Genomic DNA, 20,677 nt, shown 5'->3' with positions numbered 1-20,677 from the left:
CTCATTCCGTCCACCAACACCACGTTGCACCACAGACTGTCCAGGAGTTGACTGATGCTTTAATCCTGGTCTGGGAGGAGATCCCTCAGGAGAACACCGCCTCATCAGGAGTATGCCCAGGTGTTGTAGGGAGGTCATACAGGCACGTGGAGGCCACACACTCTACTGAGCCTCATTTTGACTTGTCTTGAGGAACTTCCACTCAAGTTTGATCAGCCTGTAATGTGATTTTCCACTTTTATTTTGAATATGGTTCCAAATCCAGACCTCCATGGGTTAATAATTTTAATTTACATAGATCATTTTTATGTTATTTTGTCCTAAATGTAGTCCACTATGTAATGAATGAAGATTTTCAACTGGAATATTTAATTCATTGAGATCTAGGAGGTGTTATTGTAGTGTTCCCTTTATTTATTTGAACAGTGTACAAATGGACTTCTTAGCACTGCCATCTTGGAACCAGAGGTGAAAGTTCACTCATTTAAAAGTGGCCTTAATATTTTAATATCAATTGTATTACTCTATGTTATGACCGGCTGTATTTACCAGCTATAAAAATAAAAAAAAGTCCTATTTCTATGTGCTCCACATCAGCAGTGAACGTTCTTCAATTATAGAAAGAGCTTCCTGCCAGACTGATGAATTAATATCCTGCCTGCATTGTCTTATTGACAACCACCTTCATTAATCACAAACTGAACACACAATTCATTCTCCATCTGCTACTGAGATAACAATGGCAGTGGTAAAATCCAAACACACTGGATTCTTACTCTTCTGTCATTCTCCTCCGCCTTCTTTCCTCCTTCCTCACCTTGGTTTTTTTTTCCATCTTCTTGGTCAAAGTCACTTAAGAGTCTTTTCCTTTTCGGTCCACAGCATGGACTTAAAGTCATGAAGCAGAGCAGATACTCTAGAATGCAGACAGTTCGGGTCCAGGATGCTCCAGGATCACTCGTCTAAATCCAGCAGAGGTGAAGCAGGAAAAGGTATACAAGAACTAAAGCATGATGTAGGCTTACATAAGTGTTACATGTAAGTCTGGTTTTGGGTAGCAACACGGTACCACATGAGACCTCCTATTTCCTCTGTGTGAGGAGAGGGCTGAGTTGAGATGTGAAACTTCCCACTGTTTGAACATGATGAAACGAGGATGTTCGCAAGCCGTCAACAAGATGCTGCTGATCTGACTGTATCCTGCTGAGAACTATCTGACAGAGGGAGCCACCAACAGAGACCAGCACTTGTTTACAGAGATGTGTGTGCTGCACGTGTATTCGCTGTGCTTGTTTGTGTGTCTTCGCATACTGTTTTCCCTTTGTTTCTCTGTCAATGAGGCAGCGAACTGTAAGTGAGTGGTTTAAAAATACCTACACTGTCTGAAAGTTTTACATTATTGTGCTTTTTTTTTGCAGAGAGACAAAGAGAGACAGAAATTTACATTCCCTCTTCAGTAAAAGTTACATGCCAGCTCAAAGCGACCACTTACAGGCAGAGACTTAATCTGGGCAACTAGGCTGAAGTCTCTCAGAGGAATATACTGGAGGGGCACAAAGTAAGCACACAAAAGGAGAGAAAATACTTAACCATGGTCCATAAATTTCTCAGCAGTAACCTGCTCTCAGATGCCTCCAGTAGGTTGCACGTTCAACATCACAAATTCATCAATCAACATGGGGGCCCGGGATACTCTGTGGCTCCAACATGTGGTTTAACATAAAAACAAATATTCATAACTTGTCCAGCTGTGTCGTGACATTTGTACGTGTGGTGCAGGTTTTTCTTTTCTTTTCTTGTGCAGTTGCATAGTGCCACCCTGCTAATATGAGGTAGATGAACAGCTCGTCTCCTGAGGGGAACTGTCCTAGATTTAAAAGACACTGTATGACCTTGATTTCTACAGTAGAGAAACCTACAGAGCTCTGATTTATTTCCCAAAGCCTAAAGGAAAAGCTGCACCTTGTGTTTGAGCGGTGCGATCTGGCGCAGCCTACTTTAGCATGGAGGCTGATGAGGGGAGCTTTAGAGATCTCCATATTCTGGATGGATTTTCTGGAAATTGCAATAAGGCTGTCATTTGTAAATGCACAGTCTAATAATTAAACAGGATTCAGATGTTATTTCGTCAATCCTGCCTTCCTGTTACGATCACGAATCATTTCTTTACTATAAATCACATTGCGACTTGGGTCATCCGAGATGTTGGGACCTAAAAAACGGGGTCGTCCTGACATAAAAAATTCAAGAATCTTTTTTTTTTTTTTTTTTTCAGAGAGGGGCACAAACAGACTCAGTGACTCGCTAAATGAAAAGCAGTGCTTTCGATTCCTGGGATGTGGAAACCAGGCTAACTGCTAACCTAATTAACATTGTTTTCCCTCCTGTGATTTGCCAAATCAGAGAGTGCTAATTTCACCCAGTGCTGCACAAGTACTGTCTTTGTGGCTGTTATGGCTCCTATCAGTGACGCTCAAGGCTTTTTGGCTAAAAAGAAGCAATATGGAGGCTGCTACAGGGGGAGTCATTTACCTTATTTAATCCAGGGAAAATTTCAGTGAGGGTAAAAAATATTTGACTTTCATGTAGAGTTTAAAGCAGCAGTCAGAGGATTCAGAGTCTTTGCTTTAGATTACTTCAGCTGTAATTTCTATCTGACAGAGGTAGATAGATCGATGCAAACAAGGTATGTATCCATCAGATATTTGCATTGGATGTTTGATGTTTGGGGTTTTACTTCCTGGTGCTACTCCATTCTTCACTCGTGTTGTTTGATGTACTCTTATATCATCAGAAAATAAGCCTGGAAGCTCCACCACTCAACCCTGCTATCTTTTCCAATTCGCTTTCAGTGGATCGGCTCCGGGCTGTATACCTGATGGTATCACTTTTTTTTTTTTTTTTTTTTTGAGTCTTCACTCCGTGGTTTCTGGCTTCAGGAGAATCATTCACAGACACATATATTGATTTAAGTGTAAGAAATTCTTGAATACGTGCCTCTCTCCGGGTTCACCGGCTTGTTCTCACTGAGCCTGATAAAAAGACTGTTGACCCGTGCAGCGCAGGGAAGAAGGAGGAGAAGCAGTGAGGATGTTTTTTCTGTGCCTAGAAAAAAGAAATGATGAAGAAACTTATCTTAAATAGTGAAATGATCCCCCCCCCCCCGCTTTAAGGTCAAACTTCCTCTATAAATCCGTGCAAGCTGCAGAACAATTAAAATGCAGCATGACAGTTTGGATTCAGGAGAAAAACAGTACACTCATGAATAATTCAAAGTGATCATGTTCCCAGCATAAAAAAAAAGTAAAGCTGCCAAGAATGTGTTTGAGTCAATTACAAAACACAAGTGTGAGCGTGCCGAAAGCAGGTGACATCAGAGATACAGATTCACAGTGTGACCGTGCAATAAACGCATTCAAGCAGACAACCACTTTAGGGAAAAATGGTTTGTTTTGAGCCGTTGTAATTATAATTCTGTTCCTGTCATGAAATGAATCGGAGAAGAAGATGAAAAAAAATCGATGGCAAGATGAAAATGAAGGGGAAACAAAATCAATGATATTGATGTAATCTGAGGGAGTAAGTGTTCCTTCACTTGTTTTGTCTGGACGACATCTTTAAACCTGAATGAAATCTTTAAATCTCAAACAGCACGGAGGAGGTGAGAACCCCATCGTCAGGCAGAAATGTCATCAATAAATGACACCAATCTCAACAGTGTCTTTTTCCAACTTGTTAGTAGTTCTCTATCCTCAGCAGTGAATAAAGGGTTAAACAAATTCAAAGTCATTGGTGCCTGTGATTATGATCATGTGCCGTGCATGACACGAAGTGACACCCTGCCTCCTCTGCTGTGAATTTCTCCTTCTTCTTTGTCCCGCAATACATAAATAACCACCAAATCTGCAGAATAGCATGAAAGGCAATTCATACTTTCCTCGGACTGCCACATAAATGGAGTTGAGCAGGAGATCTGGCTTCATCTAACCATGCGTCGTCTCCACTGAGAGAGAAATTAATGAAATCGCCTCATAAAAGGCAGAAAAGGTCGAAAGCGGGCCGTCATGCTGATTGTTTGTGAGGGGTGACCCCTGTGGATGCAGTTCACCGTCGCACCAACAAAAACTGGCTTTTACATTACCGCTTAAGAGCACACGATAATGTGATCTGTGACATGCGAAATGAACCTTTTGCCTTTATATCACTTCACTGATCAAGTCAATTCTATTTATAGAGGCCTGGATGACAAATGTGCACAATCTGTATAGTCTTCCTCTGTCCTTAGACCTTTGTGATGAAGGAGAAAATCTACCTCTTTACAAACATTTAATAGGAAATGAAAAGAAATCCTAAAAAAATGAGCATGTGTTTATGTAATTAGAGGAAATACATTTCAGCTTTAGGTACACAAAAACAGACGTAATACACTAAAATGTTGTTTTTCTACTGGAGCGCATAGTGTTGAATCAGGCCTTGAATTATTATTCCCTAAATCCTGAGCTAAGTGGCCCTTAAAGCTGAAATGGCAGAATCAGAGTACAGTAGGAGGAAACTTGCTAATTGCTGCTTGTTTTGAGAGTCCTCAACTGTTTCCTCTGAGTAATCTAAAGTCTGTGAAGCCTCAGAGCTCCGCGGGGAGTTTCTCCAGGTAGCTCAGCAGGGCGGCAGTATCGACTTTTCAGTGCACAACAAAAGGGCTCCCATTTATCTTGATTAAGCCTGAACATCTGTACAGCCTTGGCCATCAATGCATCATTGAACTTTGGCTTCAGTTGGCCTGCTCAGCATACATGCAAGGGGTGTCAAATACTTATCTATATGACTGCACAATTGTCTCCATACCCCCTGATGGGCATCAATACCATTGATTGGCATTTGAAACAGGAGCACAACTGTGATATGTGAGCAACCAGGATGAGTTTCTCCATTAAAGGTGAGGCATGTTTAAGCTGTGACCTGCGCTGTATCAAACACCCTGCAGCTTTACAGCTCAGTCGTCATGGAAACCTCCATAATGATTGTGGAATCTGAGTCACACATATATACAGGCAGAGATACTGGTCCGGCTGCACTGCCTTGATCCGTTTGACCCTGGATAGATTGCTCTTATTTCCCATGGTTCAGGAAGTCAAGCTCTCTTGATATCTGAATCTGTCAGCGTCTCTCTTGTGAAGCACAGTCATAACTTGCTCTATATTGCTTTACCTGGTTTGAAAGCCTGACCAAATGCTTTCTACTTGGTTTCTGATATCATTAGAGTTTTATTGCTTTTGACAGGATCGTACCCAAACAAAGATTTTTTTGACTTCTGATCCACTATATGGACAAAAGTACACTACCATTCAAACGTTTGGGGTCATCAGGCCAGTTCTATAGCTTTTCTGATCAGCATAACAATTCAGCTGTGCTAACATAATTTTACAGGAGTTTTCTAATCATCATCAATTAGCCTTTTTAACACAATTAGCTAACACAATGTACCATTAGAACATAGAAATGATGGTTGCTGGAAAAGGGTCTCTGATATAAAAATCAGCCTTTTCTGACTGATTGACTGATTACTTTAATGTTATCTTCATTGAAAAAATTTCCAATTTCCAAGTGACCCCAAACCTTTGAACAGTAGTGTATATGGACAGGCAGCCTCACACAGACTGTGTATGATTGCCTTAATTTTTCTGGTTTTCCATTCCTGTCTGGAAACAGGAACATTTTCATAACAATCAATGAATAATGCAAAAAAACATCAGCTGCAGATCCAGTAGAGCACAGCATTAAGATATCGCACATTTACAACTAAAGACAGACTAGCAGACTAGACTAGACAGACTTTTTTTTTGTCCCGTGTCTCTCGTTCTTTCATTTTTTTCAGTTTAAAAAGCAGTTTGTTCCTTTGTAGCCCTGTCGAAAATAAACTCGGGGCAAAGCTGTCGTAGTTCGACGGTTGTTTACATACGGCTTTTGCACATGACCCGGACAATGTCCCTGTGAACCGGAAGTATCACGCCGCTAGCCAGATTCGCTAGCTGCATTTGCGTTCAGACCTGAGCCACATTCAAGCCATTTCGGCTAGATCCACCTCTGAGAGGTGGATTGAAATCACAGTATACGGCCCAAATCCTGCTCTAGCCAGATTGATTTCCCCAGTGTGAACGGGGCCCAAGTGTCATCTTAAAAAGTGTCAAAGCTTTTTCTGCCTGGTGCAAAAATGAAGGCCTCCATACATTAATGCTCTTGGATGTAGAAGTTGTATGGAGCCAAACATGAAAGCCTGAACTGAAATGTAGACCCTATTTTTAGAAGAAGAGTTTTATCATCCGGTGCTCCGTCAGCTACAGAGATGTTGAAATCAATCTGACCAACTTCAAACACAAAAATACAAAAAGGTGTTTGGTTTCCATTCTGCGTCTTAAATGCTGTGTGTGCAGTGAGGGTTTTCTTCACTGTGCTTTCATCAGAAAGTGCTGCTCGGTCTCTCTTCACAAATACATGACTCACCATAGACTCATTATTAGATAACATGCTAGGAAAATCATCAAATTATTCATTTCAAGTGTGAAAATCGCCCTTTGAGTGTATTCTGGCCAGTATGGTTCACCCGCTGAGACTTGCAGTAATATGTAAAGATCTGTCGTCACATTAATTCTGGCTGATTTCTCACCTCGAGCACCGTGTTCTTCAGACTGGCAGTGACAGTCCTGGAAGGGAGCTGACACCTCTTACACACTTTTACCTTCAGAATTGCCATTATTTCTAAAACTTGGACTTTTATGTGAGAATAAAAGAGAATAATTTATATTTTATTCTGTCAATTCGACAATTTTAAACCTGTGGGTTGGATTTAAAGGAAAATGTCTATTCACCAGCTTCAGAGGCCACGGCTAGGTAGGTAATAAGCTGGGTTGATATTGTATATACTTATAGTATAAAGTGTTGCTTTTTGTGAATTCTTGTTGAGTGTTGTTAAATTATTGATACTATGTGTGAAGCCACAGCCTGTCTGGTTGCCTGGAAACCTAAAGACTAAACTCCAGGAAGTGACTCTAGGTAAAAGCAGGCAAGTGTGGCCCGTGTAGTTCTGCTGGTCAACAAACACTGCTCCAAATAACAACTGATAGGTCCATGGATGTCATGATCCTGTGTTCAGTTAGTTTACTCTTTGGTTTTCTCGGTCATTTAGTGTTTAGTTTTGCCTTGCCCTGTTTCCTGTTTTGTTTTGAACGTCTTGTTTTCCATGTGTTTTACTTCCTCTTGTGTTTCCACCCTGATTGTGTTCACCTGTGTCCTGTTAATTGTTCATTCCTGTGCCAACAGCCCCACGCATTGTTACATTTGTTCATGTATTTCTGTTCGTTTACCTTGTGTTTCGTACTTTGTTAGCTTTATTTCTCTCCTGGTGTTTGTTGTTCAGTTTGTTTGTTTTTTGGCTTTTTGAGTTTTGGACTTTGGCTTTTGTTAAGCTTACACGTCTTTTTAGTTTGTCTGCCTTTGGATCTTATCTGAACTGAATCCTGACAATGGACAAAGTTAGAAGGTAAACCTTGACACATGCTACTATTTATACTACTAATTATGAGCATTCCATAAACACAGTGCATTGGCATTTGTAGGAAAACATTGTCCAGATTGACAGATTGTCAGTTAATGGACTGCTCGTGCACACCGCTGTTAAAGCTTTGTGTACAAATGCTAGAGAAGAAATGAGAAATGACTGTAGGTGTCCTCGCCATATTGTTTTCTAAGTGGATTACAGAAAATAGCGGGTTATCCACAAAACTATTATGATAATGATTGTGAGTCATTTCCCTTTGATGGCCAACAGCAGAACACACAGACGAGCAGGCACTTTAAATGGAAGGGGGAAATGGAAAGAGATTTTGTCACTATGCTTTATATGACAAATACAATTTTTATAATACAGGAAGTGATTACAAAGTGAATGCACCAATATATTCCATTAGAGGTGCCTTTGAAAGAGCTTCTGCTCTGCTTCTTTATATTTAGAAATGCTACATGCACACATTTTTTAGTACTTATTCCAAAAATGGCTTTGTTCCTACCAAGCTTTATAAATAGAAAATTAATATTTTAATGGATATTTCTGTTTGTGTGGCAGGTGTTTATCAAAGTTTTACACCTGTGCTCAACACTGTGAGCTGTGTGACCTACCCATGATAAGTGTGTTTATTTCAAACTTTTTATTTTCAAATTTGGTATAGCTTTATTTTAACCTTTTACCAATGCCACAATGTCTATGGTAGATTTGCCTGCGTAATTGTGAGGAGAAAGAGGGACGTCTAGTCCTGTCTTAATTTAGCCTGCGTGTCCAATAACTGCAAACCTCACCTGCGTGTCCACCGGTCATGTTCAGCCTATCAACACCATGAAGCATCTTTAGCTAAAAAAAAAACCCAGAGAGAACCTAGACCATGAACCATCAGATCATCTGAAGTGTGGCACACTTTGTTCTTTGCCCAATTATTAGACTGGGAAAACAAATCTGTTCCAGAAGAGACTGAGCTATTGATCTGTTACAATCCACGCCCCCCCCCCCCCCCTTCCTCACTCGTTCCCTCAGCATCTATTAGCTCTGCCTGCTTTCTTCATCTCTGTCATGCAACAGCAGGAGGTGGGGTTAAGAGTGCAAGCCATTGACGTCACAAAAGGCCCAAGGACCGTCAGAGGGCCAGCATCATCAATGGCGCTGCAAATTCGTGTATTATGTATGCCCTGTTTTTACTGGATGGAAATGAATGGTCACGCATATTGATGAATTCAGGTGATCAACAAAGAGGAAAGGAAATGCACCAAGTGAAAACCTGCATTTGTTTTTCCATGAGTAGTAAAAGGAATAATCAACCGATAATGAACAAAATCCCTCACTAGGTGAGTGTATATATATATATATATATATATATATACACATATATTTACACACCCACAACTAATATGTGTAAAACAAGTGTGCCCTCTTAGACTGAAGCGTCCCCTGCAAATTAGTTTAGACTGCGTCCTGAACAGGTCAAAGGTCAGTGTGGTCAGTATACCAGCAACTAGGAGAGGTTATAATGCAAACTTTAAACTCTTAGTGCTAAACACAGAGGCATCAAATAACTCTCAAGCAGTCAAGAAGTGTCAGAGTGTAATGTTAGCAGATGGTACCACCAAAGAGCTGACCATACCCACCAAGCTAGCCTTGGCTGGTGCAGAAGAGTGATGTAGCATAATGGCTTTTACTTTGATACTTTTAATACCAAATTAAAAATATATCCATTCCTCCATGCATCCGTCTATTTTCTTCACCTATTTTGTGATGTACACAGTCACAGGGGGTTAATTTGGTCATCAATGTATATGCAGGGCTGTTATATGCAAGAGGAGAATCATTTTTAAATTAAAGCATTCTTTAACAAAGACTAGATCTGGTCTTCAAAAGGTGCATCTTGAATAGGTTGTCCTTAGTTACAGTTGTCTTATACGAGACAACACAGTGTTATACTACTTCCTTTGTTGCATTTTAATTGGGTTCTTTTAAAGGTAGAGGACAACAGTGAAGTACCTGGGATGTGCTTCTTTTGTTTCTTTGCCTAATTTAATTACACGGACATCAGAGTGTTGGTGTCTACAGCTGACCCACACACTGATCTGCATCACCAGATTCTAGTGGCCTGGAGAGGGGACGTTGTAAGCGAAACCAAAAAACAAAATGACAATGGTGCATTGTCAGATGATGATGAGGAACTGTTTCACACTGTTCCAGTGTAATGGGATCATTTAAATGAATTAACAGGTGGGACTGACAGCGCATTGCAGGAGTGATATTGAATACATGTTGGCAAAGTGTTTGGTGTGAGTCATACACATGCTTTGAAAAGGAAGGTGATACCTCTTGTTATCACAATGTTTGAAACGTATCACAGGAATGGATTTATTTAAACAGTAAATAGTTACATTTCACCCAAATGCACAAAGAGGCTTTCTGCTGGAGTTGTTTGTAAGCCACCACCTTTCAACTAAAAGCCGTAAACATGCAAAGCAGATTAATTAGTTTCCAAGGTCACCTGTACAGAGGAAAGCTCCGTGTGTGAATAAATCACCGGACTGAAATGTGAATATCTGCAAGACGAGCCGCTGCAAAGCTTTTATTGATATTTGCTCAGGAGTTAACGAGGCTCTGTGTGAGGCTTCATTTGGCCAAAAAGTATTTTTGTATAATCCACAGACTCAGAGCAGAAAAAAAAAAAAAAAAAAAGGGTTGGAGTTGTTAGAGCATCTTAGTTCTGGTGGCTTTAACCAGAGGGTGTGTGCACACTGCACCTCAAAGTCCACAGTTCATTTGAATCCTGTCCTAAAACCCCTGTGCCAAACTGACAAACTCAGCATGCTGACTCAAGACGGGGCTTATTAGCTCTAATCCCTGGCAGCCCTCTGTGTTTGTGTTATCAAATAGGATTAGACTGATACCTGTATGTCGCTTTACCAATATATACTGGCTCAACTTTTAACTTTTGAGCATTTAATTCTGTGATTGACGGAGATCAGAAACCTGATTATGTGACCAAAAGTAAACAGACGCCATGTGTAACTTTAGCCTGTTGCTGTTGTTTTTATGTCTAAAAGTGGGAATGCTGCACTCTATGATTGTTTGCATTGTTAAATGTTTGTCCATGACTAATCAATCAATTCATTCTGACATTTTACAGACTAACCAATGAAATTATCCATTTTTCCAGACCAACAGTTCCAGACGTCAAATAACTGACTATCTGTTGCAGCTTTAGAAGATCATTTTTTTGTCAAAAGTATGTGGACATGAGAACATTTATTACAAATTCACTCTTGTTAGATGTCAGCATCCTCCACCATCCACTGAGTTCCGTCTTTATCTGGTAATAGTAATGTGAAGGCTGAAAATCAGGTGTCAACATTGGTCAAGATCATGTGGTAGATCTCATCAGAGGTCTTCTGTGTAGTGATGGCCACCTGCCTCCCAAGCTCTCTCTGCCCACTTTAAATTGCTAACAAAGGGACAACATGTCTTTGTGGACAATAAACGATAAGCCCTTAAGACAAAGTTATTGATGGTTAATGCTTTCTCAATTTTCAACTACTTACATTATTTTAATGCTTGATTCATCACTCATTCATTAATTTTCCTGCATGTGCATGGATGTCTGCAGCTCCTCCTCATCCCACCCTCATCTTCTGCAGGTTTACTCAGCAGTGGAAAATTCCCTCAGATAACTATGATCAAGTGAATGGGATACCGCTCATTTAAATGGACCATTAAAGAGAATTAGGCATGTCATAATCACAAAATACTGTAGCACTACATTGAATGGATAATTAATTTCTCATGTGTGGCAGCAAAATAAAAGACTTTGATTCATAAGAGGTAATAACCAAAACACTGAATTAACAGTTTAATTAACTAATCCGCTATCAAATATAAGTTAATGAGACAGCAAACCTGAGTCCAAGTGTTAACCCACATGCAAAGACACATGCCAGTACTGCCCTCTGTTGGATTGCATGGCTCATTGCGAGTAGTGACAGCTTTCATCATGTCAGTGCTGCACCACAGGATGGTGCATTTTAAACAGTAGTGGTCTAATGAAATCAGAGAGGGAGGTTCTGTGTTTTCTGAGCAAACGTAGAAGCCCCGAAGAGGGCATTTTGATAGCTTCGGTAGCTCTCTGTGGAGTGTAATCATGTTAAAGTGTGAGCTCATGTTCAGATCAATGGCCACATACTGACACTTGTGTCTTTCCAAAAGATACAAATGTATTATCAGGGCTGTTCAATGGAAGCAGGAGTGTCGTATTGCAACAACATCCCCTGTGTGCTCCCCCTCTGTGCAATCGAGGCTGGAAATCTGAATAGCTGAATAACAAGATGACAAAAATATCCTAAAATTACACCCAAATTCTGTACGACTCCCTGTATGTTTTTCTGAGGGTTAATTATGCTACACAGATTTCATTGATCTCATGTTCAGTGAACAAAACTACAACTTGGGGATAGTTGCTCCGGGGCTACTTTTGGATCAATACTGTGCCAACATATCAGGCTGTATTGGAAAGTCTCTGTATGGCTGATTGCTTGCTACATCAATCTGGCTATACCAGAGAGCCATTTCCCAGTCACTGCCCTGCCCTGCTCCTCTTTTGTGTGGAAACAGTACCAGCAAATTGAGGCAGATATTTTCCTCTCATTGTCCTGTCCTGGAAAATGTTGGTTGTTTAAAAAAAGAAAAAAGAAAAAGGAAAAGACATCAACCTGGGAGTTTTTGGAGGTCCATGGATATCCTCTGGGGACTGGGAGGCAAGCCTGTCACCCTAAGTTGCAACATCAGGACTGACCGCCTGCGATGGTAGATGATGGTAAGAGGATTGGTGGTCAAAGGATTCACTTGAGGAGGTGGAGATAGTGCAGGAGGGTGGGTAGATGGTTGTTCGGTGGGAATCTGTAGCGCATCATTTTTACTCTAGTCGGAGAGTGGATGGGAAAATCGTCATATTTCTGGATGTTTTCTCTCTTTTAAGTGACTTAAACTTATTGTTGATTCTTCAGACAAAATACAGACAGAGACTTGATCCAGATTTGAAAGGTATGTTTGTCTACTTGTTCCATTTTGTTTGCCTGCTGTGAACTGCTTTCCAGCGGCAGATGTGCTGCAAACACATCGAGCGAGGAAAAACATCTGCACATGGCATGATTAGAGATAAAATGTCAAACTCTAGAAGAGAGGTCAACATTTTTACACTTAGATAAAAGCTGTTTTTTAAGACGATTGTGTTCTTGTTTTATGCATTGTGTTTTGTAACATAACTGTGACGCTCATGATGTAGTATCTTACAAACACAGACGCATCTTTCTTTCCAGACTAAATCTAATTTTGCATAATTTCCACAGAGTCACTCAGGCCATGCCAGGCAGCCCGGAGAACATCCCCTTGGGAGAGTGCACTCTCTCCCAGTCCAGGGACCAGCTGACGCCCCCAAGTCGCACTGAGAGCACCGTGTTCAGCCTTTCCCGCAGCGAGTCCGTGTGGACTACAGAGACCCGCAGCAAGTATGAAGTTTTCTGGTTCCCCATCCACCTCATGTCCACCGGCGGCAGCTTCCTGGCATGTGGCATCATCATCAGCGGCCTGTACTTTGCCGGCCACTGCAAAAAAATCACCAACATCCTAGGACCGGCACTGCTGTCCATCGGGCTGATGGTTTTTGTTGTGGGTGTGGTCCTGATTCCCATCACAAAAGAGAATAGGAAACAATCGAACATGAAGCGGCCCCTCAATTACCACAGGCCTCCGGTGTTCAATCTCTGATGGTTGATGTATTGTGATCAAAAACTGTGTTGGAAGAAACGCATTACTTTTCAGCATGGGATCCTTATTATTTAAAGACTCTGCGTGGTGACATTTATGATTATTTCTCATGAGATTAAGAGTGCATTAAGAGTGCATGACAACATTTTTGCATCAACGGTTGGCCCACAAGAAGGTGAGAGCTCAAGGACAACAACCTGCGAAGAGAAACCACAATTATTCACACGTTCGCACACAATTCAGTGAAGACGGAAACTAGAAAGCAAAGTGTCCTTATAAATATTTATAAAACTGGAAAAGTGGACAAGAGGGATTTCCTAATGCTGTGTGGTACAGTATTCATGAATAATTAAAAGTTTTGAGAGCTTATAATTGTCACTTCCCGGTTTGTTGGTGCGTCCAGTGGAGTCCTTGTTGTGGAACTGAGCCACTGGAAAGTATACTTTGAATCTAGTGCATTCACCCTTGCATATGTAAAGGCTGAGAATTTGACTGGTGTGACCTCCAAACACATTTTCATAAGATTTAAATACAGTAAAAAATAAACCCTTCGGCTCCCATCGAAGGCCATCAAATATTAATCAATGGACCTGCAGCATACATAGTATTTAAAATGGCAATAATCAATATTTCTATATTAATAAGAGATCATGTAACAACCTGAGAAATATTGAACATTGATGTATCACCCTTCTCCAATGTTCCCCCTGGGTCTCTGTTGCCTCTCAGTTCATTGTTTAGTTTACTGTAACACTCCCTGTTCTGATTTTCGACTGCAGCATGCAGCTGTCTTCAGAAGAAAAGCCGAACATCCCCAAACACCACACCGACACTCTCAAAGACACGCTGGTCAACAAAATGGAGCATTTAGCCACTAAAGGGCTCTTTTTCTCATGAGTTGACAAAAGAGGCCGATAGCTCATCGGGTGATCAGAAACACTGTTCACAGTGATCGGTGACATCTAAAAGTTGCATTTTTAAGCTTTCAAGACTTTGTCTGCAAACAAACATAGCCCCTCCTCCCCGGCTCCGGAGATTCAGAGAGTACATGAAGGCAGGAAGCAGTGTGAGTGAGCAGTGCATGTTTATGAATGTGTTTTATGGTATTTAAAAGCAGAAGTAATTGAGAATGGTTACCACTTATTACACATTTAATTAATCAGTGAGGTCTGGACAGATTCCAGCTTGGAATCATACATTAACTAACAATGCAATACTTACAGTATAGCACACTAAATTCATCATATTAAAATAATTTGCAGATTTTCTTATGATGAAAACTTGAAGATTAAATTTGCCTCCTGACAGACAAGCCTTCTGACATAAAAGGTCAAATATATAAAGGTAATGCACAAGCTAAAGGGACTTGTATTCAGTATAGAAGTGCTGGGATAATTAGCTACAATTATGAGCCATTTATGACTCCTGAGATGTGTCTGCAGTGAATAATGGGAGTAAAAATTCAGAAATGCCGCCTCCCGTTTGACATGGTTGGCAAGAAAATATAAATACTTCACTCTTCAAGGGACCACGTGATTAATTTAACTTGAATATATCATTACTTTAATCTAATTAAAGTGTTTATTTTTCTATTTTAACATAATGTGTGCACTTATATGCCAAAACATAACCATAAAGGAGAATCTATTCTCCATGCAGGCACACAATCACTCATCAAACTGAAGGGCAGGCCTGACATTCAAAGTTGATTAAAGTTGGTTCCTCAAAGAAAAGAAAAGAAAATACACAAGTCTTAATTTAACAACCAAATTATACATGAATGGTCTTGTCAGCCTGCGTTATTTGCATCACGGGAAGCAGCCTACTGCGTGTAGTTGTAGCGCAGATGTGTCAGTGAGTGTGTTTACTTGGAGTGTGTGTATGTGTGTGTGTGTGTGTGTACTGAGCAGGTCTGGAAAACTACCTGTTTGTCATCGCTTTAAGGTGGGGCGTTTCTGGGCAGGTGCGCAGCCCAGGTGGAGGATGAAGCATCTTGCCGCTACCCAAGCTTGAGTGTAGCCTAAAGATGGATGCGGTCAAGTGTGTTGGAGGGTGTCTGCCTTTATTTCTGATGGCCATCGTCTTTGACGGCATCGGTCTCATTCTGCTTTTCATCGGGATTTTTGCCAATTTGCGCATCGATGACCGCTTTTACGGGGACTTCTTAATCTACACCGGCTCCTTGATCACGTTCTTCAGCCTGGGCTTCTGGGTCATGTGGTACGTGGGGAACGTTCCGGTACCGCATAATGACGGTTCGAAGAAAAGAAACAGTATCGTGGAGCTGGCCCGGAAACTGTCCGAGAGGTTAAGCCAGAAGCTGAAAGGGGAAGACGGCATGAAGTGCGTGCAGGATGAGGACTCCAGCCAAGTGGAAACACCTCCACGCAAAGGCAACAAGGTGACATGGGGCAAATCCACCGCCTATGACAACACAGGGTTTGATGATGACTCCACGGACTCCCTGTCTGTGGAAAAGAAAGTGGCCAGTATCTGATGTCAAAGGTGGCCCCTCATGTTTGTAAAAGAAAGAAACTGCTGCTGCAACAAATGGAGCCAAACACAATCTGACTGAACATATATAGACATTATTTCATTTTTTTTTCCCTGGTCCATAATCTCGTGTTTCCTGAAAGGAATTGGTAACTAAAACAGAAATCATGTTCACTGTAAGTAGGCTGCATGCTCAATTAATTAATTCAAATGAACAGCTGGATTCTTAGTGAGCATGCAGCAGGTCAGCTGAACATGAAACTGCAAGGTTACACAATTCTTTCTACAAACTATATTTAAAGAGGGCATTTCATTTCCATTTTGTATTTTATATATTCAAATGATCATGATCCCAATTTGGAGGCTTGACATTATTTTTGATTATTTAATGCATTTCAATGTCATCAAAGGAGCACATAGCAGATGTACACAGCCTTGCTGCTAGAAATATATTTGCAAATATTTAATTTTTATATTTTACCAATGTTTATATTGTATTATATTGTCTATAAATTAAGGGAAATTGCCTAGATATTGAGATTCTTAAATAATCGTATGCCTTCAGACTCTGCAGTGCTAAAGCTTAATTGTTTTTCTTCTCTTGTAGCTGCTTTAAAAAAATCTTGCCATTTGATTTGCTGTCAAAACAACTGACGCACTGGTCAGACTGGTTTGTGTCAGTGCTGCAGTGTTGGTAAAACAAACCTTGAAATCCTCAATGGGGGATCATGTATGTCTCAGGACCCTCCCCATGTGATGTGTATCTGCTAACACTGCTAATAGCTTTAAGCCTGGGAATGTCAGCTTCAGAGTTCTGTGCGTACATTTCTGTTACAGCAACACGGCACACCTTATGCAAATGTCAGCTCCGTCAGGGCTCTCTGCCTGAAATGGCTTCTGACAAACAGAGAGTCAGCGTGACTGACAGCGCAGCTCGCTTTAATCAAAGCCCTGTCGATGTTACAGTATAAAGACAGGCTAATTCATCTCTGCTGTGTACACTCGCTGTAATAGTACAGGCAGGAGAGCAAGTCAAAGTGGGTATAGCAGAGACAAATAGTGGCGGTTTGACTGGTCAAACAAGGTGCACACACACACACACAGAAGTTTCCATTACGTGCATTTCCTCTTTGTGACAGCTGCTTCACAAAAGCTGTCATTATTATAGTGATGCGTGCACTGTGAAAGATCAAATATTTAGGGAACACTTGAATGCAATGTATCCAACTTACAGAGCTGCTCCCAGACTACACAAAGACGGTAAATACTGTATAGTTCCTTGAGTGAGACTGAAGGAGGATGTGATAAAAGATGCAGAGCAGTGATACAGCCTGAAATCACTTTGGTTTCATTAGCAGAACAAAAAAGATCAGGGGGGGCCTGATTAATTATAGCAAGCTTATCACTGTGTAAACACAAGCTCACTGGCAGCTGATTATGAAATATATGTGCATAAATCTGACACGCTGGTTACAGACAATGGGTTGATGTGTCACAATAATCACATGAAAATGCAAAACAAGTCAGCCCTGCAGAGGAATGAAGATGGACTTTAAAGCTTTTCAGCTGCTGTTAATGAGCGGCACGACCTGTTGTGGTGGTTGCATACCAGTCTCGCCACAAAGTGTTATGCTATGAAGGAAATGTATAAGGTGTGTTGTCAGTGAAAAGGAATGATCCGCAATACAGGAAAAAGACTTTTCTGGAGAGACTCGTTCTCATTCTTGTCAGAGCTTCAGACGCCATCCGCCCGTCCGTCTCACCAGGCCCCGGCCATGGAGCAGGGGAACTGCACCAAAGTCTTCTTGTCACTTGCTGTGATTCTGGACATCGTCGGCCTCATTCTGTTCTTCATTGGAATCTTTGCACCTCTAAGTTTTTGGGACTTTTTCGTGCTATCCGGGCCTGTGCTGATCTTCTTGAGCCTTGTCTTGTGGATATTCTGGTACTTGGGGAACCTCACTGTGTCGGAGGAGGAACTCAACTTGCCCAAACAGGACATACTCTGACTGCAGTGTGAGTGAAGCTGGACATTTCTGGCTAAGGCTCCTGCCAAAACAGTCACATGAGAGTTGACTAGTTCAGATGAAGCAGAGGATTTAACAATGATTTTGCAACCTGTGGTTTTCTGGGAACACTTTGAGGTTTTGCCTTGTGAAGCATTTGTGGACCAAGGACCAGGGACACATCTCCTAGGAGAGGAAAAACTGTTTGACCCTTCAACTTTGGGGTAAAACCAACTTGTCATCGGACTGGACAGCAGCAGTTCCTGGTGGAATATATATTTCTTAGCACTTTCAAAAACTGTGCCATGATGATACAATGTGCCTTATTTGTCTCACCGTTTGCAAATTAATATTTATATTTCAACATGTATTTGCACATTCATGTACAAGTTCTATAAACCTTTGAAAGGTATAGGGAACTACTGACTGGTGTTTTCTTTGTGAAGCTGCTCCTCAGACTAGTCAAACCGGGTTTTTTTTGGTTGGTTTGTTTTAAAAAAGATCCACCCATTGTAAATGCTCTCACACACAGAACTGAATGGTGAAGCAGGAAGCAGTTGCCTTGAAAACTAATTACAACCATGTGCTGGTAGGATTTGCCAATTATCAATTCTCACCTAAAAGAAAAGTCACTCCTAAGACTGGATCAGGTTTGTGCACCACAACAGTAAGCGAAGAGAATGAAACTAATACTCCTCTTCCACGCCCAATTCTTCCCAGCTTTAATCAGCACTCAAAGCACCATTAGCTCCCTCAGACATGGAGAGTGTTATTAATGCGTCCATTTGGTTCCTGCCCCTGAGAGAGGAAATGGAGGAGAGGCGTAATGGGCTTCTCTCTTTGCAAAGAGAAATGAAAACCCTGCGGCTCAGGCTCCTCCTCTCCCCCGGGGACGCCGCCCTCTTTAATGTTTAAAACCCCTGAGTTGTCTTGATGGTATATGTCATTACAATCTTAATCACAAATTGTACACATCAATGCATGATAAGGCCTCCTGTGAGAGATGCAGGCTGTGAATAATGAATTAATAAAAGTTCAATATGAGCAGATGTGAGTCACAATGATGCAATTATACACAAAGTATAAATACACATAGTCTTTTAAGATGCCGTGCTTTTTCTTATTTCATTGTCATTCTGAATGTGCTGTTACATAAAGCTGGAGTCAACTGGGTGGCTCATATTGATATCCAGAGGAATGCTGTTATGAATAAGCAGATACATGCTTGTGTACTTTGGCTGCAGATAAATCTGTCTTTGGCAGGTGATGAAGTGATGATACTGTGTTTATTACCCTCAGCCTAAGAGCTTAAAATGGCTGATAACCTCGTGATGTCATCTTTGCAGGATTGGCAAAGGTGCATGTCTCCCTCCAGTGGTTGGAAGGGTTACAGATTTATTGTGAGTTTGAGTGGCAGCTCTGATGCCTGCGTCAAAATAGAAGGAAAATAAATGAAGACACATATTAAACTATTTTACCTTGTGTTTTTATTTTTTTTATTTTATTTTTTTACCTACACACCTACATATGTTGTAATGATATCACACATATAAATGTCAATCTTTAATCTTTTAATACGGTTGGGCTTTAGATTTTTTCAAAAATAGAAGAAAGCAGAAGACATACCACGTGCAAAACTGTGACAAAATTTGACCTAAAGGTCATAAATAAACATTTTAGTCATTGGATCATCACAGGACAGTGACCAAAAGGACCGGAGCAGTAGGAAGTGCTTCTAAAGACTTTTCTCAAAATGTCAAATTACATATTTTGTATAGTAGACCACCTTTTTTTCAATTCTAAAGAGCCACAAAAGCCGTGAATTTATTATTATTTCCACTAATTAAATGGCACATGTTCACTATTGCAAGATCGTTACTTAATGTATTACTTAATATTATATGAATTACTTAATATTACTTAATGTCCCCACGGGGATTAATAAAGTTAATCTTAATCTCAATCGCGGCTCTTTAAATAGCCTTTTTGATATACTAATGACGACTGAAAGCAGTTTTGACACAGTGCAGTCAGTATTCTCTTCTTGGTGTCCCTGTTTGCGCCTGATGACTTGACACCTGGTCAGAGAGGTGTTACCGTCTGATGGAGGCATTCGCCGGGTGCACGCGCATACGTGCACGCGCACAGACACCACTAGTGTTTACAAACAAGTGGCCTGCAGATGGCAGGGTCATTCACCCTGACAAGGCCTGCAGACAGTAACAGAGGATGCTGCTGTAAACACAGCGGGGCAATGCGAGGCAGGTCTGACTGTGTCACGGCAACGACAACTGTTTGTACTGGTTACACACAATCATTTAAAAAAGATAGCTAACCTCATCATTACATTGTAACAAGATGCTGCAAAGGGAGCGACGCGTAAAACCAGGCGTGGATTCTGTAGTGGAGGAGGAAGACCACCATCCAGGGTGGCTGTCCGCCGCTGCGTCGCACAGATGGAGGAGAATGACACCATTTCCTTCAATACTAGCGGTCGATCCTTGTTTTGGATGCACGGCTAGTCCGCGGTATCGATGCATGTTGCAGATTATCGACAATTTTTAGCTGCGGTGATTATGCCGATGGTTTGCACGTGTAGCCTGGTCGATCCCGTCCTTTGCTGTGCGCCACATCCGCCTTTTATTTCTATCCGAACAGCATATGCGCGTACTGCTACTCACCAACCGACCTTGAATGTGTCCTCGGATTAATTCTCGCATCTGATTGGTCGCGTTGAACAAGCCGCAGCAGCTTCATGAATTCTTATTGGTGGCGCACGCTGTCAGTCAAGCCATATCCGCCTCCTGCTCTGTTTGGTTGGATCTCTCTGCTACCCTTTCTCTCG

General features: G+C 41.2%; 1 protein-coding gene across 2 annotated transcripts; it reads left to right on the top strand.

The window, feature by feature from the left end:
• The first annotated feature begins 12,336 nt into the window (after positions 1-12,336).
• Positions 12,337-13,333, top strand: pirt (phosphoinositide interacting regulator of transient receptor potential channels). Of its 2 annotated transcripts, none has more exons than XM_028412870.1 (2): positions 12,337-12,383; positions 12,916-13,333. In XM_028412870.1, the coding sequence occupies exon 2, from the start codon at positions 12,929-12,931 to the stop codon at positions 13,331-13,333; it is 405 nt and encodes a 134-aa protein (XP_028268671.1). In that variant the 5' UTR covers positions 12,337-12,383; positions 12,916-12,928. The 2 variants fall into 2 exon arrangements, with proteins under 2 accessions (XP_028268671.1, XP_028268670.1); XM_028412869.1 differs by lacking the exon at positions 12,337-12,383 and adding an exon at positions 12,471-12,610.
• The last annotated feature ends 7,344 nt before the right edge of the window (positions 13,334-20,677 follow it).

Source organism: Parambassis ranga, chromosome 8 (assembly GCF_900634625.1).
Source record: "Parambassis ranga chromosome 8, fParRan2.1, whole genome shotgun sequence".
Lineage (NCBI taxonomy): Eukaryota > Metazoa > Chordata > Actinopteri > Ambassidae > Parambassis > Parambassis ranga.
This window is presented reverse-complemented; position numbering and strand designations above follow the sequence as displayed.